Raw genomic sequence first — 22,335 nt, 5'->3', positions numbered from 1 at the left:
CTTGCTCATGGGATCGAAAGGCTGGGTCGGCATGCCTATGTTGACATACCAAATGCCATTCTTAATGAATTGATACGTGATCAATGCATCCAAACTCTTAAACGGGATAAACTGCACTTTCACATTCAGCTCGCCCACCCCAAAACCCTGCCAGATGCGCTCAAACTCGCCACGGAGCGAGAAAGATCGCCACCGGGGAGCCGCTATAAAATAAAAAAAATGTTGGTGGAGGAGCTTGTGTTTGCACAACAAACCCACTAAGCCCAGGAATAGGAAATGAAAGGGACAAGTGCCCACCCTGCTTTCTGCTTGGGGTGTGGACAACCTAGCCAACTGCTGCGGCACAGCCCACAAAGGAATGACCAGAAAGCAGGGAAACGGGACAGGGTCTGTATAGCATATTTGCCAACACTCCCAAATTTTCCAGGAGACTCCCGAATTTAAACGCCTCTCCCGAAAATCTCCCGGGACAACCATTCTCCCGAATTTCTCCCGATTTCCAGCAGAACTTAAGGCATGCCCCCTCCAGGTCCGTGCGGACCTGAGTGAGGACAGTCTGTCGTCACGGCCGCTTTTCCTTTATATAAACAAGAAGGAGACGAAGCAGAAGAACGAAGAAAAGACAGTCATGGCGACGACGAGTGACAGAGAATAGAACGAGGATGGACAATTCAACCCTAAACTCACTCTTTTCCTGCGAATTAAATTTCACAGATGCTGCCTGTAATAGAGTGATCTAAGTTGTGTGTTGCCATCTCCTGGTGAATGTTGGTTATAGTGTTGTGTGGTTACTTTTTGGTTGGCCAACGGTTTACGTTGTATTGCGCACCCTGACGGCAAGTGTGTGAGTCAGACTCGGTTCTGAAGTGTGAAGTAAAGAGATGTAACTTCATCACCTCGCCTGGTTATTGACTCCAACTCAGAATATTACACTGCCCATCAATGTTCCCTCTAGTTGTTCATGTGTGTAAGCAAACACATAAACTCCCTGAGCATTCAGTGGAGCACATGTGAGCAACATCACACGTGGCAATACCAGCAGCACACCTGTCTCAAACCAATCTTTTATTATAACACTCAAATGACAGGAGTCATTTTCATGAGATTATTTTCTAATATTAGTGATTTGGCCCACTTGTAATGAAAATATAAGAAATTTTGTTTTTCATAAGCTATGCATTAGTATTGTACAATATGTCTGGGTGGGGGTCCTGCTTTGGAAATTTTTTGTACCCCTTTCAGAGATCACATTTAGTTCCCCTTAAACATCCTCATGTTGCACAATGAAATGTAAGCATAGGATGAAGTTTGCATTCCTGTAACTTTCTCTAGTAACAGCATTCCATGATTAATATCAATAAATTAACATTAATAATAAATGACAGTAGAATAAGCACACGTATGACCGAGCAGTCATAGTGTAACTTTGTGTGGTGTTTGAGTTGTCTGACTTTTTGTGTGGCCATAAACGCACCAGTGGCTTCATGGTATGCGTTTTGGTGACCAGTGTTGGGTTAGTTACTGAAAAGCAGTAACTAGTTACAGTTACTAGTTACTTCATTTCAAAAGTAACTCAGTTACTAACTCAGTTACTTACACCAAAAAGTAATGCGTTACTGTGAAAAGTAACTATTTAGTTACTTCTTTTTTCTTTTCTTTTTTAAAGCTCCAATTAATGCCCTTTTAGCCTTCATTTCAGTACTGTTATTGCACTGGAGAATAATACAATCTGTTGATCAACTTGACATGAATTTGCATCACTCAACTCTGCTAAGCCATGTGGTCTACATACAACACACAAAGACAAAGATATGTTACAAAGGCCAATTTGTTTCTGGCCAGAACAAATTGACAAAACTATTTTAAATAGCTGCAACATAACATACATAAGTAACAAACAGCATAATAACAACATAGATGTAAACCAAGAAAGGCACACACTACATACACAAAGTCTAACCAGGCATTTTCTTCCTCAAGTAATTCTTATACAAAATCATGTCTGAAACCCAGAACACTACACATTTCCCCAGTTTTAGTTTAGAGATAAGGAAAGATTGGCCTGGCCCACTAGGATCCCTCTTTATGTTTGTGAACTTTATAGTCTATACATTTAGAGTGATGGGATAATCAAACACTCTAGAAGTCTAGAATGAAAGAGTATATAAGAGAATTGACAGCAACGTTCCCTCTCAGGAGCGCGCATGTGCAATTGCGCACTGCTCAAGCGTCCTCTGCGCACGGCAAATCTATGCCATGCACAAAATCAAATAAAAAAATAAGCGCATAACAATTTTCGACACGACACGGACACGACAGAGAAAACCGTTTTCGTCATCATTGTTCAAATATTGTAACGTCTGTCGAGACGCTTTGAGGACATGAATTCCATCCATCACTTTACAGAGCAAAACTCTTTACTGTCGGCCATAAACACATCACCAAAACATTAGTAATAAAAATGATATCTAGCAAAACTGGTCATTTTCTGCAGTACAAACCAGACCAAAAGCAACTTTGTTATATCAACAGCAGCCGCTCGCTCTCTCACGTGCGCCAACACTTGCACATATGGCACTTAGCCAGTGATGCGTTTACAGCCACACAAAAAGTCGGACAACTCCAACACCACACATAAAGTGTCATTCCAGGTCGTTACACTATGATTTACCAATCAAATGTGTGCTTATTCTAGTGTCATTTATTAGGAATCTTAATTTATAAATATTAATCATTAAATGCTGTTAGTATATTAAATAAATACTAATAAAAATATATTTTTTACAAACAGGAAGTTGCAGGAATGTACACATGATCCCCTGCTTACATCTCATTGTGCAACATGTGAATGTTTTAATGGGAACTAAATGCAATGTCTGAAAGGGGTACAAATTATTTCCAAAGCAGGACCTCCACCCAGACAAACAATACAAATACACAGTTCATGAAAAACAATATTTTTTGTTATTGTCATTATAAGTGGGCCTAAACACTTATATTAGAAATGGAAATGACTGTTGTCATTTGATTATGATAATAAGAGAATGTTGTCTGTCTATCTGTGTTGGCCCTGTGATGAGGTGGGGACTTGTCCAGGGTGTACCCTGCCTTCCGCCAGAATGCAGCTGAGATAGGTTCCAGCGACCCCGAAAGGGACAAGCGGTAGAAATGGATGGATGGATGGAGATGTAAGTTGTTATTTAGTGAGGTTTGGGACAGGTGTGCTGCTGGTGTAGCCACAGTGTGCCACGTCTAAAGTTGCTCACATGGACTCCACTCAATGCTCAGGGACTTTTTGCATTTGCTCACACATGAACAATTAGAGGGAACATTGATTGACAGAGTGTGTACCTTCAGCGGTGAATGGTCGTGGTGGTGGAGGTGAAGTGTCATTGGAGTCTCTGTCTCTCTTTACTAGCTTCGTCGAAGCATGTTGCTATGTAGCTTGTTTCAGCAGATTTGAATTGCTGTTTTGGGCAGTAGATGGCATCTTTGATCCAAAGCACAATTTACATTTAACTAAAATGTTATTTTCTTTGTGCTCGATAAAAGAAAAGTAGTGAAAATATCTCCATGTTAGCAAACTCGACTTCTGGCTCCGCCATGATCAGACACGCCCCCCCCCCACCCCCCACCCCCCCCCCCCCCACCCCCCACCCCCCACCCCCCCCCCCCCACTCCCCACACTCACACTCAGACACACCCACACAGAGCGCATGTCTCTCTCTCTTCTCCGGCTTGTGACACAAGAAGAATCAGAACTCCGATAAAACACACTTTATACTACATAAAAAGTAACGTAAAATAACGCAGTAATGCATCATGTAGTAACGGTAACTGAGTTACTGAATATACAAAAATAACGCGTTAGATTTCTAGTTACCGCCGAAACTAACGGCGTTACAGTAACGCGTTACTTTGTAACGCGTTAGTCCCAACACTGTTGGTGACGGATGACAAGTTGGTTTTGGCCTGGTTTGTACGGCCGAAAATGACTAGTTTTTCGAGAGAGAAGTTTTTTACTCATGTTTTTGGTGTGGTTATGGCCGAATATAAACAGTTTTGCTCAATAAAGTGATCGATATAATTCCTGTCCTCGAAGCATCTCGATAGACGTTACAATAATTGAATGGTGTTCAATTGAACGGCGTTGACGAACACCGTTAGGGCCGCTTGTTGTCACTGTGACTCAGAGTTGCATCGCAAAATTACACAGATTAAATGTGTTTATTTTGTTTAGAATTCAGATGGGATTTGATTTGGTGCGCGGCATATATTTGCTGTGCGCAGAGGACGCTTGAGCAGTGCGCAATTGCGCAGGTGCGCACCTTAAAGGGAACGTTGCTGCCCGTACATATGCTCCTTCAAAGGCTGTGCTACTGGCTGAAAAGCATTGCACTTTTAAATACAACAATGAATAGAGGAGTGTTATGTGTGTGTATATGTGTAAATAAATGATCACTGAAATTCAAGTATTTATTGTATTTATATGTATATATATATATATATAGCTAGAATTCACTGAAAGTCAAGTATATATATATATATATATATATATATATATATATATATATATATATATAAGAAATACTTGGATTTCAGTGAATTTTAGCTATAAATATACCCCCCCCCCCCCCCCCAATCTCCCGAATGTGGAGGTCTCAAGGTTGGCAAGTATGCTGTATAGCTCAGGCGACACGGTCCCCTTCAGCCAATTACTAAGAACTGCAGCCTTCGAAAGACTGCTCTGAGGCTGAGAGGGGGGTGGAGCCAGGAAACACACCTGTGGGGAATTTAGCAGTTAGGCCTTCTTAAGCCTTACTGCAGTGAGCTTGGTTGTGCTTCTTTTTTCTCTGCATTGGTCATATTTGTACGCCTGGGTACCTTGCTTAACGCATTCTGCTTTCTCCGATTCTCCTGGCTCATTGCTCCTGGCTGTGCAAGTTTCTATTTGTTGTCCTCAATCGTTTGTAAGTACTATTTTTAGTTGTACTTTGTTTTTTGTTGTTACTTTGTCCTGGCATTTTGCCACTTTTTTTGGACTACTTTTTAAGCATTTTGGCTTTGCCTTTTGTTTAGTATTACATTTTTTTTGACTGGACTAGCTTGGTGCTCAGTTTTTGTTTCATCTGATTTTTTTAATTCCTCCTATGATGAACTTATAAATAAAACTTTGTTTTCGAACAAGTCATTATCTGCTATGCATCTTGGGTTCCTGCCATACACTGCCTAACAGAGAGAACCACCAGGCAGGGAACCTGCCGAGGCAGAAAGATGGCAAAAGGCCTTAAGTGCACATGACATATCATAATGAGGCCATCCAAAACCTCACAAGCATGGTGCACACGCTATCAGCTAACCTTGAGGAAAAGGCGTCCCAGGTAGCTGCATCTGCTGCTGAAAGGGAGTCCTTACATGGAACGTTGCTCTCAAGGCCTGTTCTGTCACACTCACATGAACCCATGATACCTTCCCCCGAGAGGTTCAGGGGTAACTTCGGTGACTGTAACTCCTTTATTCACCACTGTCAATTAGTGTTTGACCTGCAGCCATCAACCCACAGCTCTGACCGACCTTGTGTGACCTACCTGGTGAGCCTCCTGGCAGGTAGCGCTACAGCTTGGGCGGTGGCCATCTTTGCCAATCATCCTGAGCTTCAAGACAGAGAGGCCAAAGACTCATTCAGCTCAAACAAGACAGGGAGTCTGTGATCGAACACGTCATCATGTTCCGGATCCTGGCAGCTGAGAGTGGATGGAGTCAGCGTGCTCTGTGCTCTATATTACTCGGGGAACACAGGAACTCTCGGGGAAAGGAGAAATGCAGTAAGAATACAAGAGTTGAACTGCACCAAAAGAGGGGAACTGAGAATACAAACCACTATGTGGCAGCAGGAGGTGATAAGCTGATCAGGCCATACAGCTGGACAACTGCCTTCACGAGCGTTCTCGGGAGAGGGCTGCAGAGCACAGGCTTTCTGCCACCCCAGGGATTATTGCTGGGGCCTCAACTGCTGGAACTCTGATGAGTGAAACCTCATCACCACGGGATGTTGACGAGGCTATGCAGCTGGGAGGTAACAGACTCTCACCAGCCAAATGCATTGTGGACAGGTGGGTCAGCTCATTCCTCGTTGCCCCATAAAGCTAAAGCCAAGTCAACCTTCTGACAAGCAAGAACTTGCCATGGGACATTCTGCGACAGACGTCCCTCTGGGTCGGCTCCAATTTGAAGGTACTTTGCTGTGGTAAGGAGGTGGAGAGCTTTCTGCAGGGGGTTGGGGCGTCATCCAGTTTCTCGACAAGGTACCATCCATAGACCAATGGACAATCTGAACGAAATAATCAGGACGGGAGGCTGCCATCAGGTGTAACTGTTATCAGGACCCAGGAAAGTGGGCACTGCAACTTCCTTGGATTGAGTACGCCCATAACACTCTTGTTAGCTCAGCCACTGGGATGTTACCCTTCTGTACAGCCTACAGGTTCCAGCCTCCTGCCCTCCCATCATTGAAGAGGAGTGTTGCTGTACCTTTGGTGAAGCAGCATGTTCGACAGGCCCACAGATCTTGGTGCAACGCCCGGGCGGCTTTGGGATGCACTGCTGAGCGTAACCAGCGGATGGCCAACCACCATTGCACACAAGCTCCCACTTATGTTTCTGGTCAAAAGGTATGGCTGTCCTCCAAAGACTTACCTCTTGCAGTTTCATCTAAGAAGTGTCCTCCTCATTTTGTTGGTAACTACATGATAGAGCGCATCATTAACCCTGGTGTGGTTGGACTTAAATTGACTGCTTTGCTCAACCTCCACCCCACTTACCATGTGTCCAAGCTCAAGCCTTTAGAGACCAGCTCCTTAGCCCTTCTGTCGTGCCTCCTCCTCCGCCTAAGCTTATCGACGGCCATCCGGCGTTTAATGTGAGCGCTATAATTAACTCGAGGCAACACGGGAGCGGGTTTCTGTATTTGGTCGATTGGGCCTAAAGATCGCTCCTGGATTTCGACAAAGCTCATTCTTGAGCCCTCTCTTATTCAAGATTTTCACACCAAATTTCCTGATAAGCCAGGTGGGCCACCATATTGACTACCAGTTGTTAGGGAGGAGGTACTGTTGTGTTTTAGGAATTCTGTTTGGGTCTTTCTTTCTTTTCTATGTATTGCTTGGCAGTTGAGTTGTTTTCCCCCATGGTTCTGTTAATCTCTACCCTGCTTTTCAGATTGCTGTGAGGCTGACATGAGAGTGGAGCCAGGAGACACACCTATGGAGAATTTAGCAATTAGGCCTTCTTAAACCTTGCTGCAGTGAGCTTGAATGTGGTTCTTTTTTCTCTGAATTAGTCATTTATGTACGCCCGGAAACCTTGCTTATTGCATTCTATTTTCTCCAGTTCTTCTGGCTCCTTGCTCCTGGCCGTGCAAGTTTCTGTTTGTTGTCCTGATTCATTTGTAAGTAAAATTTTTGTTGTACTTTGTTGTATGTTGTTACTTTGTCCTGGTCTTCTGCCACGCATTTTGTTGTTACTTTTTTGGAATACTTTTTCAAACATTTTTGCTTCGTCTTAGTATTACATTGTTTTTGACTGGACTATCTTGGTGCTCGGTTTTTGTTTTATTGATTTTTTCCCCATTCCTTCTGTGATGCACTTGTAAATAAAACTTTGTTTTTTAAACCAGTCACTATTTGCTTCACATATTGGGTTCCTGCCATAGGAGTATAGTAATAGTATTAAATTGTTTACGTCTATGAAATCATGTTAGTAGCATATGGATGTTCGTGTCTGTATGTTGTCAGGTGGTGGATGTGCGGCTAGTGTCTGTGTTCGATGCCAGGGAGTTGGAGCTGGTGATGGCTGGAACTGCAGAAATTGACCTGACAGACTGGAGGAACAACACGGAGTACAGAGGAGGTACGTTTAACAAGATTTGTATATATTTTGTTTATTAGGGCAACATATTGGGATGAACATCAAGTCAAGTTATTACTTGTAAATGTTTAGAATTTTTGTAACATTGTAAATCATGCGTTATGATTGTGTAATCATATTGTTATGATTGTGTAATCATATTGTTATGATGAATAATTATATTAATGGTGTGACGTAACACATTGTATATTCTGCTTTTCTTAACTGTGATTTTGTTCAACTCTAGCATTTGTTGTACACCTTTGACCTCCTACTAGTGTGTGCATATTTGCATCTATTTTCCATGTACTATTTATACACATATATATGTTTATATATGTGTGCGTGTGTGTGTGTGTGTATGCATGTATATGTGTATGTATATGTGTGTGTGTGTGTGTGTGTGTGTATATACAGGTAAAAGCCAGTAAATTAGAATATTTTGAAAAACTTGATTTATTTCAGTAATTGCATTCAAAAGGTGTAACTTGTACATTATATTTATTCATTGCACACAGACTGATGCATTCAAATGTTTATTTCATTTAATTTTGATGATTTGAAGTGGCAACAAATGAAAATCCAAAATTCCGTGTGTCACAAAATTAGAATATTACTTAAGGCTAATACAAAAAAGGGATTTTTAGAAATGTTGGCCAACTGAAAAGTATGAAAATGAAAAATATGAGCATGTACAATACTCAATACTTGGTTGGAGCTCCTTTTGCCTCAATTACTGCGTTAATGCGGCGTGGCATGGAGTCGATGAGTTTCTGGCACTGCTCAGGTGTTATGAGAGCCCAGGTTGCTCTGATAGTGGCCTTCAACTCTTCTGCGTTTTTGGGTCTGGCATTCTGCATCTTCCTTTTCACAATACCCCACAGATTTTCTATGGGGCTAAGGTCAGGGGAGTTGGCGGGCCAATTTAGAACAGAAATACCATGGTCCGTAAACCAGGCACGGGTAGATTTTGCGCTGTGTGCAGGCGCCACGTCCTGTTGGAACTTGAAATCTCCATCTCCATAGAGCAGGTCAGCAGCAGGAAGCATGAAGTGCTCTAAAACTTGCTGGTAGACGGCTGCGTTGACCCTGGATCTCAGGAAACAGAGTGGACCGACACCAGCAGATGACATGGCACCCCAAACCATCACTGATGGTGGAAACTTTACACTAGACTTCAGGCAACGTGGATCCTGTGCCTCTCCTGTCTTCCTCCAGACTCTGGGACCTCGATTTCCAAAGGAAATGCAAAATTTGCATGGTTGGGTGATGGTTTGGGGTGCCATGTCATTTGCTGGTGTCGGTCCACTCTGTTTCCTGAGATCCAGGGTCAACGCAGCCGTCTACCAGCACGTTTTAGAGCATTTCATGCTTCCTGCTGCTGACCTGCTCTATGGAGATGGAGATTTCAAGTTCCAACAGGACTTGGCGCCTGCACACAGCGCATAATCTACCCGTGCCTGGTTTACGGACCATGGTATTTCTGTTCTAAATTGGCCCGCCAACTCCCCTGACCTTAGCCCCATAGAAAATCTGTGGGGTATTGTGAAAAGGAAGATGCAGAATGCCAGACCCAAAAACGCAGAAGAGTTGAAGGCCACTATCAGAGCAACCTGGGCTCTCATAACACCTGAGCAGTGCCAGAAACTCATCGACTCCATGCCACGCCGCATTAACGCAGTAATTGAGGCAAAAGGAGCTCCAACCAAGTATTGAGTATTGTACATGCTCATATTTTTCATTTTCATACTTTTCAGTTGGCCAACATTTCTAAAACTCCCTTTTTTGTATTAGCCTTAAGTAATATTCTAATTTTGTGACACACGGAAGTTTGGATTTTCATTTGTTGCCACTTCAAATCATCAAAATTAAATGAAACAAACATTTGAATGCATCAGTCTGTGTGCAATGAATAAATATAATGTACAAGTTACACCTTTTGAATGCAATCACTGAAATAAATCAAGTTTTTCAAAATATTCTAATTTACTGGCTTTTACCTGTATGTATATATATATATATATACAAACCCCATTTCCATATGAGTTGGGAAATTGTGTTAGATGTAAATATAAATGGAATACAATGTTTTGCAAATCTTTTTCAACCCATATTCAATTGAATGCACTACAAAGACAAGATATTTGATGTTCAAACTCATAAACTTTTTTTTTTTTTTGCAAATAATAATTAACTTAGAATTTCATGGCTGCAACACATGCCAAAGTAGTTGGGAAAGGGCATGTTCACCAAGGTGTTACTTGATGAAAAAAGTTAGACTAACAACCAGCCATGCATTTTAGGCTAATCAAGGTTTATACCAGGGGTCCCCAAACTTTTTGTACTCAGGGGGCCGCATTGGGTTAAAAAAATTTAACTGGGGGCCGGGCAGTGTATATATATACTGTATATTTTATATATATATATATATATGTATATATATATATATATATATATATATATATATATATATATACACATATATATATATATATATATCTATCGAAGACCTCCATGAAAAATAAAAACGAAGGACCCAGATTTCCCTCGCCCGGACGCGAGTCACCGGGGCCCCCCTCTGGAGCCAGGCCCGGAGGTGGGGCACGATGGCGAGCACCTGGTGGCCGGGCCTGTCCTCATGGGACCCGGCCGGGCACAGCCCGAAGAGGCAACATGGGTCCCTCCTCCAATGGGCTCACCACCCATAGCAGGGGCCATAGAGGTCGGGTAAATTTGTGAGTTGGGCGGAAGCCGAAGGCAGGGTACTTGGCGGTCTGATCCTCGGCTACATAAGCTAGCTCTTGGGACGTGGAACGTCACCTCGCTGGGGGGGGAATAGTGCGTGAGGTGGAGAAGTTCCGGCTAGATATAGTCGGACTCACTTCGACGCGTTACCAGCAGTGAGAGGCGACGGGCTGGGGTGGCAATTCTTGTTGCCCCCCGGCTCAGAGCCTGCTGGTTGGAGTTCAACCCAGTGGACGAGAGGGTAGCTTCCCTCCGCCTTCGGGTGGGGGGAAGGGTCCTGATTGTTGTTTGCGCTTACATGCCAAACAGCAGCTCAGAGTAAACACCCTTTTTGGATTCACTCGAGGGAGTACTTGAGAGTGCTCCCCCGGGTGATTCCCTCGTTCTACTGGGGGACTTCAACGCTCATATTGGCAATGACAGTGAAACCTGGAGATGCGTGATTGGGAAGAATGACCGCCCGGATCTGAATCCGAGTGATGTTTTGTTATTGGACTTTTGTGCTCGTCACAGATTGTCCATAACAAACACCATGTTCAAACAGAAGGGTGTCCATATGTGCACTGGGCACCAGAACTCCCTAGGCCGCAGTACCATGTTCGACGTTGTAGTTGTGTCATCGGATTTGCGGTGTCATGTTTTGGACACTCGGGTGAAGAGAGGGGCGGAGCTTTCTACCGATCACCACCTGGTGGTGAGTTGGCTGCGATGGTGGGGGAGGATGCCGGACAGACCTGGCAGGCCCAAACGCATTGTGAGGGTCTGCTGGGAACGCCTAGCGTAGTCTCCTGTCAGAGAGAGTTTAAATTCCCATCTCCGGAAGAACTTTGAACATGTCACGAGGGAGGTGCTGGACATTGACGTGGACGATGTTCCGTACCTCTATTGTCGAGGCGGCTGATTGGAGCTGTGGCCGCAAGGTGGTTGCCGCCTTACGTGGCGGTAATCCTAGAATCCGCTGGTGACCAGCGGTGAGGTATGCCGCAAAGCTGAAGAAAGAGTCCTACCGGGTTCTTTTGGCTCATAGGACTCCGGAAACAGCAAACAGGTACCGACAGGACAAGCGGTGTGCGGCTTCAGCGGTCGTGGAGGCAAAAACTCGGACATGGGAGGAGTTTGGGGAAGCCATGGAAAACGACTTCCAGATGACTTCAAAGCGATTCTGGACCACCATCCGCCGCCTCAGGAAAGGGAAGCAGTGCAATGTCAACACCGAGTATGGTGGGGATGGTGTTTTGCTGACCTCGACTGCGGATGTTGCGGATCGGTGGAGGGAATACTTCGAAGACCTCCTCAATCTACCAACATGTCTTCCTATGAGGAAGCAGTGCCTGGGGAATTTGTGGTGGGCTCTCCTATTTCTGGGGATGAGGTTGCCGAGGTAGTTAAAAAGCTCCTCGATGGCAAGGCCCCGGGGGTGGATGAGAACCGCCGGAGTTCCTTAAGGCTCTGGATGCTGTGGGGCTGTCTTGTTTGACAAAACTCAACATCGCGTGGACATCAGGGGCGGTACCTCTGGATTGGCAGACCGGGGTGGTGGTTCCTCTCTTTAAGAAGGGGAACCGGAGGGTGTCTTCCCACTATCGTGGGATCACACTCCTCAGCCTTCCCGGTAAGGTCTATTTAGGTATACTGGAGGAGAGGCTACGCCGGATAGTCGAACCTCAGATTCAGGAGGAACAGTGTGGTTTTCATCCTGGTTGTAGAACTGTGGACCAGCTCTATACTCTCGGCAGGGTCCTTGAGGGTGCATGGGACTTTGCCCAACCAGTTTACATGTGCTTTGTGGACTTGGAGAAGGCATTCTCCAAGTCCGTTACCCGTCTGTTACCCCAGACTGTCTGATTGTGGCGGTCCGCTCCCTGTATGATCAGTGTCAGAGCCTGGTCCGCATTGCCGGCAGTAAGTCGGACTCGTTTCCAGTGAGGGTTGGACTCCGCCAAGGCTTCCCTTTGTCACCGATTCAGTTCATAACTTTTATGGACAGAATTTGTAGGCGCAGTCAGGGCGTTGAGGGGCTCTGGTTTGGTGGCTGCAGGATTAGGTCTCTGCTTTTTGCAGATGATGTGGTCCTGATGGCTTCATCTGGCCAAGATCTTCATCCCTCACTGGATCGGTTCGCAGCCGAGTGTGAAGCGACGGATGGGAAACAGCACCTCCAAGTTCGAGTCCATGGTTCTCGCCCGGAAAAGGGTGGAGTGCCATCTCCGGGTTGGGGAGGAGATCTTGCCCCAAGTGGAGGAGTTTAAGTACCTCGGAGTCTTGTTCATGAGTGAAGGAAGAGTGGATCGTGAGGTCGACAGGCGGATCGGTGCGGCGTCTTCAGTAATGCGGACGCTGTATCGATCCGTTGTGGTGAAGAAGGAGCTGAGCCGGAAGGCAAAGCTCTCAATTTACCGGTCGATCTACGTTCCCATCCTCACCTATGGTCATGAGCTTTGGGTTATGACCGAAAGGACAAGATCACGGGTACAAGCGGCCAAAATGAGCTTCCTCCGCTGGGTGGCGGGGCTCTCCCTTAGAGATAGGGTGAGAAGCTCTTTCAGGAGGAGCTCAACCTAAAGCCGCTGCTCCTCCACATCGAGAGGAGCCAGATGAGGTGGTTCGGGCATCTGGTCAGGATGCCACGCGAACGCCTCCCTAGGGAGGTGTTTCTGGCACGTATGACCGGTAGGAGGCTACGAGGAAGACCCAGGACACGTTGGGAAGACTATGTCTCCCGGCTGGCCTGGGAACGCCTCGGGATCTCCCGGGAGGAGCTGGACGAAGTGGCTGGGGAGAGGGAAGTCTGGGCTTCTCTGCTTAGGCTGCTGCCCCCGTGACCCGACCTGGGATAAGCGGAAGAAGATGGATGGATGAATGGATATATATATATATATATATATATATATATATATATATATATATATATATATATATATATATATATATATATATATATATATATATACCGTATATATATATATATACCTCGCGCACTAATTGACTGAAATAATGCGCACTTACCGTGTGCTCGCCCGACACTGCGGTGCGATAATGTCACATTATTGATGGGAAAATGCATTTTTAGACAATATTATTTGCCTGAGTGGCTAGGAAACCCTGAGAGTAACAGAAAATGGATTAGAAAGGACAGATTTAAAAACAACAACAAAAAAACTTGGGACTTCCCGCGGACCGGATTTTGGACGCGGGCCGTAGTTTGAGGACCCCTGGTTTATACCGTCTTTGTTTTGGTTTGTTTCCTGGTATGTAAAATAATGTTAAAAATATCCACAATATAACAACCTTTCTTATCTTAATTGCTATGTTTATTTTGTTCTAGGAAAACTTGAGTACTGATACGCATGTATGCGCATGCTGAATAGTGATGAGTAGCAACTCTTTATGGATAGTACACTTTCTTAAAGCACCGGCCAAACTTATCGTTTTCAACCCTATCAGCGTAGTGATTGGTTTAGCCTTTTTTTGTGAAACGATACAGTTTTGGAGTAATAGCAATAGTTTACATAGGAAACAAATTGCTCAACAACTTAAGTTTAATGCACAATTTAAAAATATCAAAATGAAGTTGATATAACTTGGCGGCAAACCACGCAGTGCACTTTGCACTTATTGGTCACCTTTTCCAGACACATATTTTCCCCTTATCCCTTTCGAATTTGTATTTCTGCAGCCCTTTCATTTTGTTCCTTGTTGCAGAAAACTTATTGAGGTTGTACTGCAGGGGTGGGCAATTAATTTTTACCAGGGGCCGCATAAGCAACCCGAGCACTGCTGGAGGGCCACACCGACAATATTTCAATTACATTTTGCTCAGTATTATTTTTGATATACCGTAAGATAAATAATAATAATAATAATAATTAATAATAATAATAATAATAATTTCATTTAACCTAACTTAACTTTATACAAAAGCAGATTGCTTTTGATGGTTTTATTTTTAACACTGTCTTACACAACCCTTCCTGATGTATAAACACAATGCAAAAATGTCCATTTCTGCACAGGGTTAATTTCTGTCACTTTATCCCGCATTATCCAACATTTTTCCCCGTCAGATTTGGACAACCATCTGTTGTTAAAAATCGTTTTTAATCATATTTATTTTATATTGGTTTTAAATGTAATAATTTTTTGTTTTTATTCAGTCATTGGTGGAGCAAAGGATAATATTTGAATATTGTTTTTAATATTGTTGTGCAGCACTTTGGAAACATTTTGTTGTTTAAATGTGCTATATAAATAAAGTGGATTGGATTGTCACACCTGCCCGCTTGTCCCATTTCAGTCCTAAAATGTCCAAACACGCATTTACCTATGTGAACAAGTCATTACCTGTGGTTGTCTCTGCATGGCTGCTAGCTCCTTTGTGATTTTAAAGTCTGTAGTTATACCACGTAAGAAGATGAGCAGCTGGGCGGTGTCACGTACATCACAGCTCTCATCCAAAGCCAGCGAAAAACAGTCAAAGTCTCCGGCATATCAGCGCAACAGTCCAATAAGCACTCCTTAATAAACTCTCCGTCAGAAAACGCCTTACTTTTTCTGGCGATTTTGTGAGAAATGACGAAACTTGTCCTGACAGCTCCATCTCTGGGGGTGTGAAATTTGGCAAAAAGTCCTTGTTGGGTTTGCAGTTTTACCATCAACGCATCCCTCCCTTGCACGCGCTTCATCAGACAAATTCCGGTATTTTTCCTCGTGCTTCGTCGTGTAGTGGCGATTCAAATTATATTCTTTAAACACAGCAACTTGTGTACCACAAATTAAGCACACGGCTTTACCTTTAATTTATATATAAATAAATAAATAATAAATGGGTTATACTTGTATAGCGCTTTTCTACCTTCAAGGTACTCAAAGCGCTTTGACAGTATTACCACATTCACCCATTCACACACACATTCACACACTGATGGCGGGAGCTGCCATGCAAGGCGCTAACCAGCAGCCATCAGGAGCAAGGGGTGAAGTGTCTTGCCCAAGGACACAACGGACGTGACTAGGATGGTAGAAGGTGGGGATTGAACCCCAGTAATCAGCAACACTCCGATTGCTGGGACGACCACTCTACCAACTTTGCCACGCCGTCCCCAATGTAAAGAAATACTTGGCAGTCCATGTCTTGTTGGAAACACGGCATTCGTCATCAACTTTTCTCTTTTTAGTGTCTCATCACTTGTCGCTGTGCACCTTCACTCACAGGTTACACCCGGACATACGCCCATAAATAACACTTTTCAAAATAAAAGCAGCACAGTTGTATTTCACGCACGACATAGATGTTTTTTAAACTTTATTTTGTAATTTGTGATTGCTGCTGTTCACATTCACTCACAATCACACACGCGCATACGTCCACACGGAAGTAATACAAATAACGCTTTTCAAAACAAAAGCAGCACCGTTGTATTGCACACTCGTCATAGATACTTTTTAAAATGTATTTTGTAATTTATGATTGGCCTCACGCGGGCCGGACAGGGACGCACAAAGGGCCCGCGGGCCGTAGAATGCCCAGGTCTGCTGTAGATGCTGTACCAAATCTGCCTAAAGCTTTCAGAATCAACATTGCTGGCATCTGTGCACTGTCAGTGAACGGGGACAGTAAACGTACACAAACCTCTTCACTTTGTATTTGTGCACTCCAAACTACAGTGGACAGACAGTTGCGATAGCCATTCAGATCACGAGTTGTCAATAAGGCCTTCTACAGGTAGATGGCCTAAGGCAGATATATATTGTGATGTTATGAGCTAGGTAAAATAAGAACTCCATTACCCAGCATGCCACAATAGTGAAGAGCATGCGCAGTAGCGGCGTTTAGTCATGCCGGCAGCAGGTTGTTTTTGATCAGCACCTAGTGGAGTAAACTTTAAGAACTCAGCCAAAACACCTCGTCTGCATCTTTTACCTACTCAGTGGCCTAGTGGTTAGAGTGTCTGCCCTGAGATCGGTAGGTTGTGAGTTCAAACCCCGGCCGAGTCATACCAAAGACTATAAAAATGGGACCCATTACCTCCCTGCTTGGCACTCAGCATCAAGGGTTGGAATTGGGGGTTAAATCACCAAAATGATTCCCGGGCGCGGCCACCGCTGCTGCCCACTGCTCCCCTCACCTCCCAGGCGGTGATCAAGGGTGATGGGTCAAATGCAGAGAATAATCTCGCCACACCTAGTGTGTGTGTGACAATCATTGGTACTTTAACTTTTTCTTTATGATTAGACAAGACAAACATATATTTGTAAGGCCATTTTCAAGAAGGATATTTAAAGAAAAACTACATATTGTGAGACGATGTCGACCAACCCCAGAAGCCCGAATGGGTTCCATAGATTGTTAGTTCAGATATTTTATTTCTTTATTTTTTCACGTTTTTATGTTTTTTGCAATTTTAATTTTGACAGTAGCACATAAGATATGTTTTAATTGCTGATGCGGGTTTATTGATTTTTAAATGCGCCAGAGAATAACCTGATTTGTATACTGTTGGTGGTGATTCAATGTCCAGTAGTGCGTAAATGTGTTCCTGTATAGTATTTCTGCAGCAATGGTCATGTGGTGACATAAATTATAGTATTTTGAGACGTAATCATTGAAGTCGGATATCACTGAAGGCCTATGTGGGAAACGCACGGCCCGCCACTGATAAAACGCAATACAAACGCGCCTTGTCATACAATAATTCCATTGACATTTCAAAGACTGAATTACATACTCATGTTACTAAATACTGGACAATTCTATTTTTCAAGGGACAGTTTGCAACCCTAATTGTACCTTATGTTGCGCCCCGAAATCTAGGTTTCAAAAATGACCCCCACAGCCCTAAATTGTCTGTAGCCTCTTGGGCGTTTTCTATTCGGGCTCCAGTACTTTGGAATACCCTACCAGCAACAGTTAGAAATGCTACCTCAGAAGAAGCATTCGAGTCTTGCCTCAAAACTCATCAAAATTAAATGACCTCTTTTCTAGACCACTAGATCTGCCACTCTTCTGCTCTGCTCAAAATGATATGTGGTTTTCGATTCACTTCCGTGAATAAAAAGGAGGATGATCAGTTTTCTTGGAACACTCTGCATTCTGTGTCCACCATATTCTTTTTTGACAGAGACATTTTATGGAAATGAGGGTGCCAAAGCAAAATGTGTTCAAAGCAAGGTTAAACGGCAAGTTTTGCATTGGGTTGAGGGGGATGAACCACAGCCCCGCTTTACTTTGTGCATTTTGCTTGGTATACTTGCACGGTCTTGGTATAAACCATTTGCTTGCCTAACAAAATTGCTATTGCGACATCCAGAGGACACATTTAGAACAGCCGTTTCTCTCATTTAAAAGTGCAGCTAATTTTTACACTTAGCAAATGTATCTCGCGGGCTGGATTAAACCCATTTGCGGGCCTGATCCGACGGGTCATATGTTGGACATCCCTGGTGATCAAAGTAATATAGCGTATATTATCAAATGAATACAAACACACTGCACTAGTACATATTGTTTGTTCAGTACAACCTTGAAAGAAATGAACAAACGGATGTTTACAAAGAGGAATAAAAATAGACATTTTCCATCCTCATTGTGCCCCCAGGTTACCATGACGACCACATCGTGATTCGCTGGTTCTGGTCAGCAGTGGAAAGGTTCAACAATGAACAAAAACTCAGACTGCTGCAGGTAAGTCACACTATGTGGCCAAAAGATGAACTGCACAAAGCTTATATATACAAATTATTACAGTTATCCATCCATCCATCCATTTTCTACCACTTGTCTCTTTCAGGGTTGCAGGGGGGCCGGAGTTGTAAATGCCAAAAAGTAATTTCAAAAGAAAAATTACTTTTGAAAAAGTAATTAATAATATATACTGGTTACTTTGACAGAAAAGTAATTGAATTACGAATGAAATTACACTTTTATAAATGTAATGAATTACTATGGGAAGTAATTATTAAGTTACTTTAAACAAACAACTTCAAATCTGGCATATGCAGTTGAGACATTTTTCAATACAAGAGTGTATGTACGTGCCTTGAAAAGGCAATGCCTTTTGCTAAGTGATGTCTGACATCAGCGCCCAGATAGAGCAGCACTAGCTCAGCTGTGTTTGTTAGCTCAGACTCATATTTTGCTGGCAGTGACGACAGTTCAGTTGAATGTTTTCACCGGATTATGTTAGCCCTAGTTAGTAAAGAGATGCAGGGGGCGTTTCGGTGATGCGCGTATTGAGGCTTGCTTCATGTAGGGGAGGAGCCGAAGATGATGAGGTGTCAGGCCGTAGCACGTGACTGCTTTGGGGCGCAGTTAACATTTTGCCGGGAGATTCGACAACACATAAACTGCCCAATATCCATTGAAAATATGGGCTCTTGAGAGTTATGGTTAGTTTAGAATCTGGATAGAGAATTAAAATAGTTTTTAAAATCACAATAGAATCAAAGATGTCATGATCAGCTTTAGCCGAACTAGGACCCCAACGCAGAGAAAAAATAAAAAGAATAATAACAAAAACAGCACTTAAAAAAGAAGTGAGGAAAAATAATGAAGGATGCACACAAAAGGTGTGGAGAAACAGAAAACACTCAAAAAGTGTGGAGAGGAAACACAACACTACACGGCAGTGTTGGATCAGAGCCACAGGAATTAGAAGCGTGAGTGGAGCCGAAGCAGAGGAAATGAACACGACTGGAAGGGTGAACCATCAGGAATCTACTGGCACCAAGTGAATAGACTGGAGAGCTTAAGTAGTCAGGAGGAAATGTATATCCTGACTACATTTCCTGTGTCCCCATAGCCCAAAAAACAGGCACTGCAACACCAGGCAGAAGAGATGGATCGAGGACACAGGAGCTTGAGCTCCAGGAGATGGAGACTAATGAGTGTCCTACAGAACAGTCCCGTTTCAAGTCGACCAGATACTGAACTCCCATGCTCTGCCTTCTGGAGTCTAAAATGGCCTTCACAGTGTAAGCTGGTTGATCACCGATCATGCGCGGAGTAGGAAACTTCGGATGCAAATTGCGTTCTTCTGTCCGAGAGCAAGTCCAGAGGGACACCATGAAGGCAGAAAACATGCTTGACCAGAAGTTGGTCAGTCTCGAGGAAAGTAGGTAGTTTGAATAGGGGAATTAAGTGAGCCATCTTTGAAAACCAGTCAACCACATTTAGTATGTGAGTCTTTGAGACTAAAAACAGTGTGCCTCACAAGATACCTTGGATGTGTCTACCCACTGCAAGACTTCAGATCTCAGTTAATTAGGTACAAATAGCTTGCCTGCAGGAACTCCCTCTGGGACCTTGGTCTTGGAGGCGGCATCAGACACCGTTTTCTTCACCTCCCATTGGAGTGCTCCTATCACTCGAACCACAGGTATGATGGTCTCCAGAGTGGTTTCCTCAGCGACAGGACCGTAACTCTGGAGAGCACATCTGGCTTGTTGTTGCAGCAGGAACACCAAGCTAGGTAATAGGTAATAGAAAAGTTGAAGCGTCTGAGAAAACAGTGACCAACCTGCTTGGCGGGAGTTAAGTCTTTGAGTCTTAAGTTTTTAAGTCTTTTTATGATCCGTCCCTCCAACCAGTGCCTCCACTCCTGTAGCACAACAACGATGGCCAGCAGCTCTCTATTCCCCACATCATAGTTAGTTTCAGCAGCTGTGAAGCGACGCGAGAAGAAGGCACAGTGAAGACTCTGGTTGACCGTGGAATGCTGGGACAGAACTACTCCAATTTCTGTATCCGATGCATCAACCTTGACAAAAAATGTAAAACAGGATCAGCATACTAAAGAATTGGTGCTATAGTAAACATTTTCTTAAGCAAAGAAAAGGCCAATTCGGCTTCTGAGGCCCACTAGAAAGGTACTTTAGACGATGTGAGCCTTGTCGCGGGTTCAGCTTTCCTGCTAAAGTTGCGGATAAATTGCCTACAGAAGTTAACAAAACCAAACCTTTGCAAGTGCTTTCTTGATGTAGGAGATGGCCACTCGACCACTGCCTGGATCTTGGCAGGATCCGGTTTGAGGTGGGCCTTCTACACAATGAACCCCATAAACAACACAGCTGGCGAGTGAAATTTGCTCTCCTCAGCTTTGGCATGTAGCCTATTCTCCAATAACTGTTTTAAGACAAGACAGATGTGGCAGACATGTTTTTGGAGATTTTTGGAAAAGACAAGAATGTCATCAAGGTACACAAAACAGAATTGATTAATCATGTCCCTGAAGACGTCGTTAATAAGATTTTAGAAAACCGCAGGCACATTAGTGAGGCCAAAAGGCATTACTAAATATTCAAAATGCCCATAGGGGTGTTAAAGCAGTCTTGAGTGAATGAGTGTATTATGTTTATATAGCGTTTTGTTTTTTTGAGAGAGATCCTCTCAAAGTGAAACCCATTACCTCCATTTAATCTACATTAAAACCAGTGTGGTTCGAGCATCTGGTCAGGATGCCCCTCTGACTCCTCCCTAGGGAGGTGTTTAGGGCACGTCTGATCGGTGGGAGGAACCAGGACAAATTGGCGAGACTGTGTCTCCCGCCTGGAAAAGCCTTGGGATCCCGGGGAAGAGCTGGACAAGGTGGCTGGGTAGAGGGAAGTCTGGGCTTCTCTGCTTAGGCTGCTGCCCCCGTGACCCGACCTCGGATAAGCGGAAGAAGATGGATGGATGGATGGATGGATGGATGGATGGATGGATGGATAAAACCAGTGTGGTTGGCACTGGGAGAAAGGGTGAAGTGTCTTGCCTAAGGACACAACAGCTGTGACTAGAATGGCAGAGAGACCATGATAGTCAATACAGGTCCCCAAAGATATATATTTTTTCTCAACATAAAAAAACGGCCCCCAATGGAGAGGAAGAGGGGTGATTGGGACCCGCTGCGAAAGACTAAGAAGTATAGTCACTTAATGCGGAATGTTCCGGACCTGACACATTATAGGGTTTTGCCACAGGTAAAGATGCCTCTGGGAGGAGTTTGATGAAACAGTTGTAAATACAATGTGGGGAAAGGGACTGAACCTGGTCTTTACAACAACAAATGCACTCAAAAAGGAGTGAGGAAAAGTAACTAAGGATGCACACAAAAGGTGTGGAGAAACAGAAAATGCACACAAAAGATGAGGAGAGAAAACACGTAACACTACATGGCAGGACCATAGCAAGACCACAGGAACATGAAGCGTGAGTGGAGCCAAAGTAGAGGTGATGAACACGACTGGAAGGGTGAACCAGGAATCTACTGGTGGCGAGTGAATGGACTGGAGAGTTTAAATAGTCAGGAGGAAATGGGTATTAGGTGTGCACGCAGGTGGCTAAGCCCAATAGTTTGAAAACAAGTCACTGCAACAAAGAGCAGAGCTGAGCTGCCAGATCATGACATAATAATAACGGCGCATATAATCCAATTTGACAAAAAACTTAATCCAAGCCATTTACCGCTTTGTCAGAAATATTATATAACTAATTTACATCAAAAGCAGGCTTTTGGTATTGTAATGGTTTGTGCATCAACATTTTATGCCACAAGACATGGGTTAATTTCTCGGAAACTTCAGTTCCCTAATGTGTTTATTACTGTAAATATTACGTTTAATAAGGTAACACCTGATGTATTTATTCTCTTTTAAAAATAAATCAATAGCTGGATGATGGAGAGGTTGTGGTAAGGAAAAAATAATGGC

The 22,335-nt window shown here is 43.7% G+C and overlaps 1 protein-coding gene across 6 annotated transcripts in view; it reads left to right on the top strand.

Moving 5' to 3' along the window:
- The window catches only part of hecw2a (HECT, C2 and WW domain containing E3 ubiquitin protein ligase 2a), a 246,889-nt gene that overhangs the window by 200,261 nt on the left and 24,293 nt on the right, over window positions 1-22,335 (top strand). For all 6 annotated transcript variants that reach the window (XR_009811391.1, XM_061926412.1, XM_061926411.1 and 3 more), the window contains 2 exons: window positions 7,794-7,908; window positions 18,246-18,331. Coding sequence is in view for 5 of the 6 variants with exons in the window: in XM_061926412.1 (XP_061782396.1) it covers window positions 7,794-7,908; window positions 18,246-18,331 (201 nt within the window). In the remaining variant the exon portion in view is untranslated. Of the gene's footprint in view, window positions 1-7,793; window positions 7,909-18,245; window positions 18,332-22,335 lie in introns of those variants that run through there.

Source organism: Nerophis lumbriciformis, linkage group LG31, assembly GCF_033978685.3.
Source record: "Nerophis lumbriciformis linkage group LG31, RoL_Nlum_v2.1, whole genome shotgun sequence".
NCBI lineage: Eukaryota > Metazoa > Chordata > Actinopteri > Syngnathiformes > Syngnathidae > Nerophis > Nerophis lumbriciformis.
This window is presented reverse-complemented; position numbering and strand designations above follow the sequence as displayed.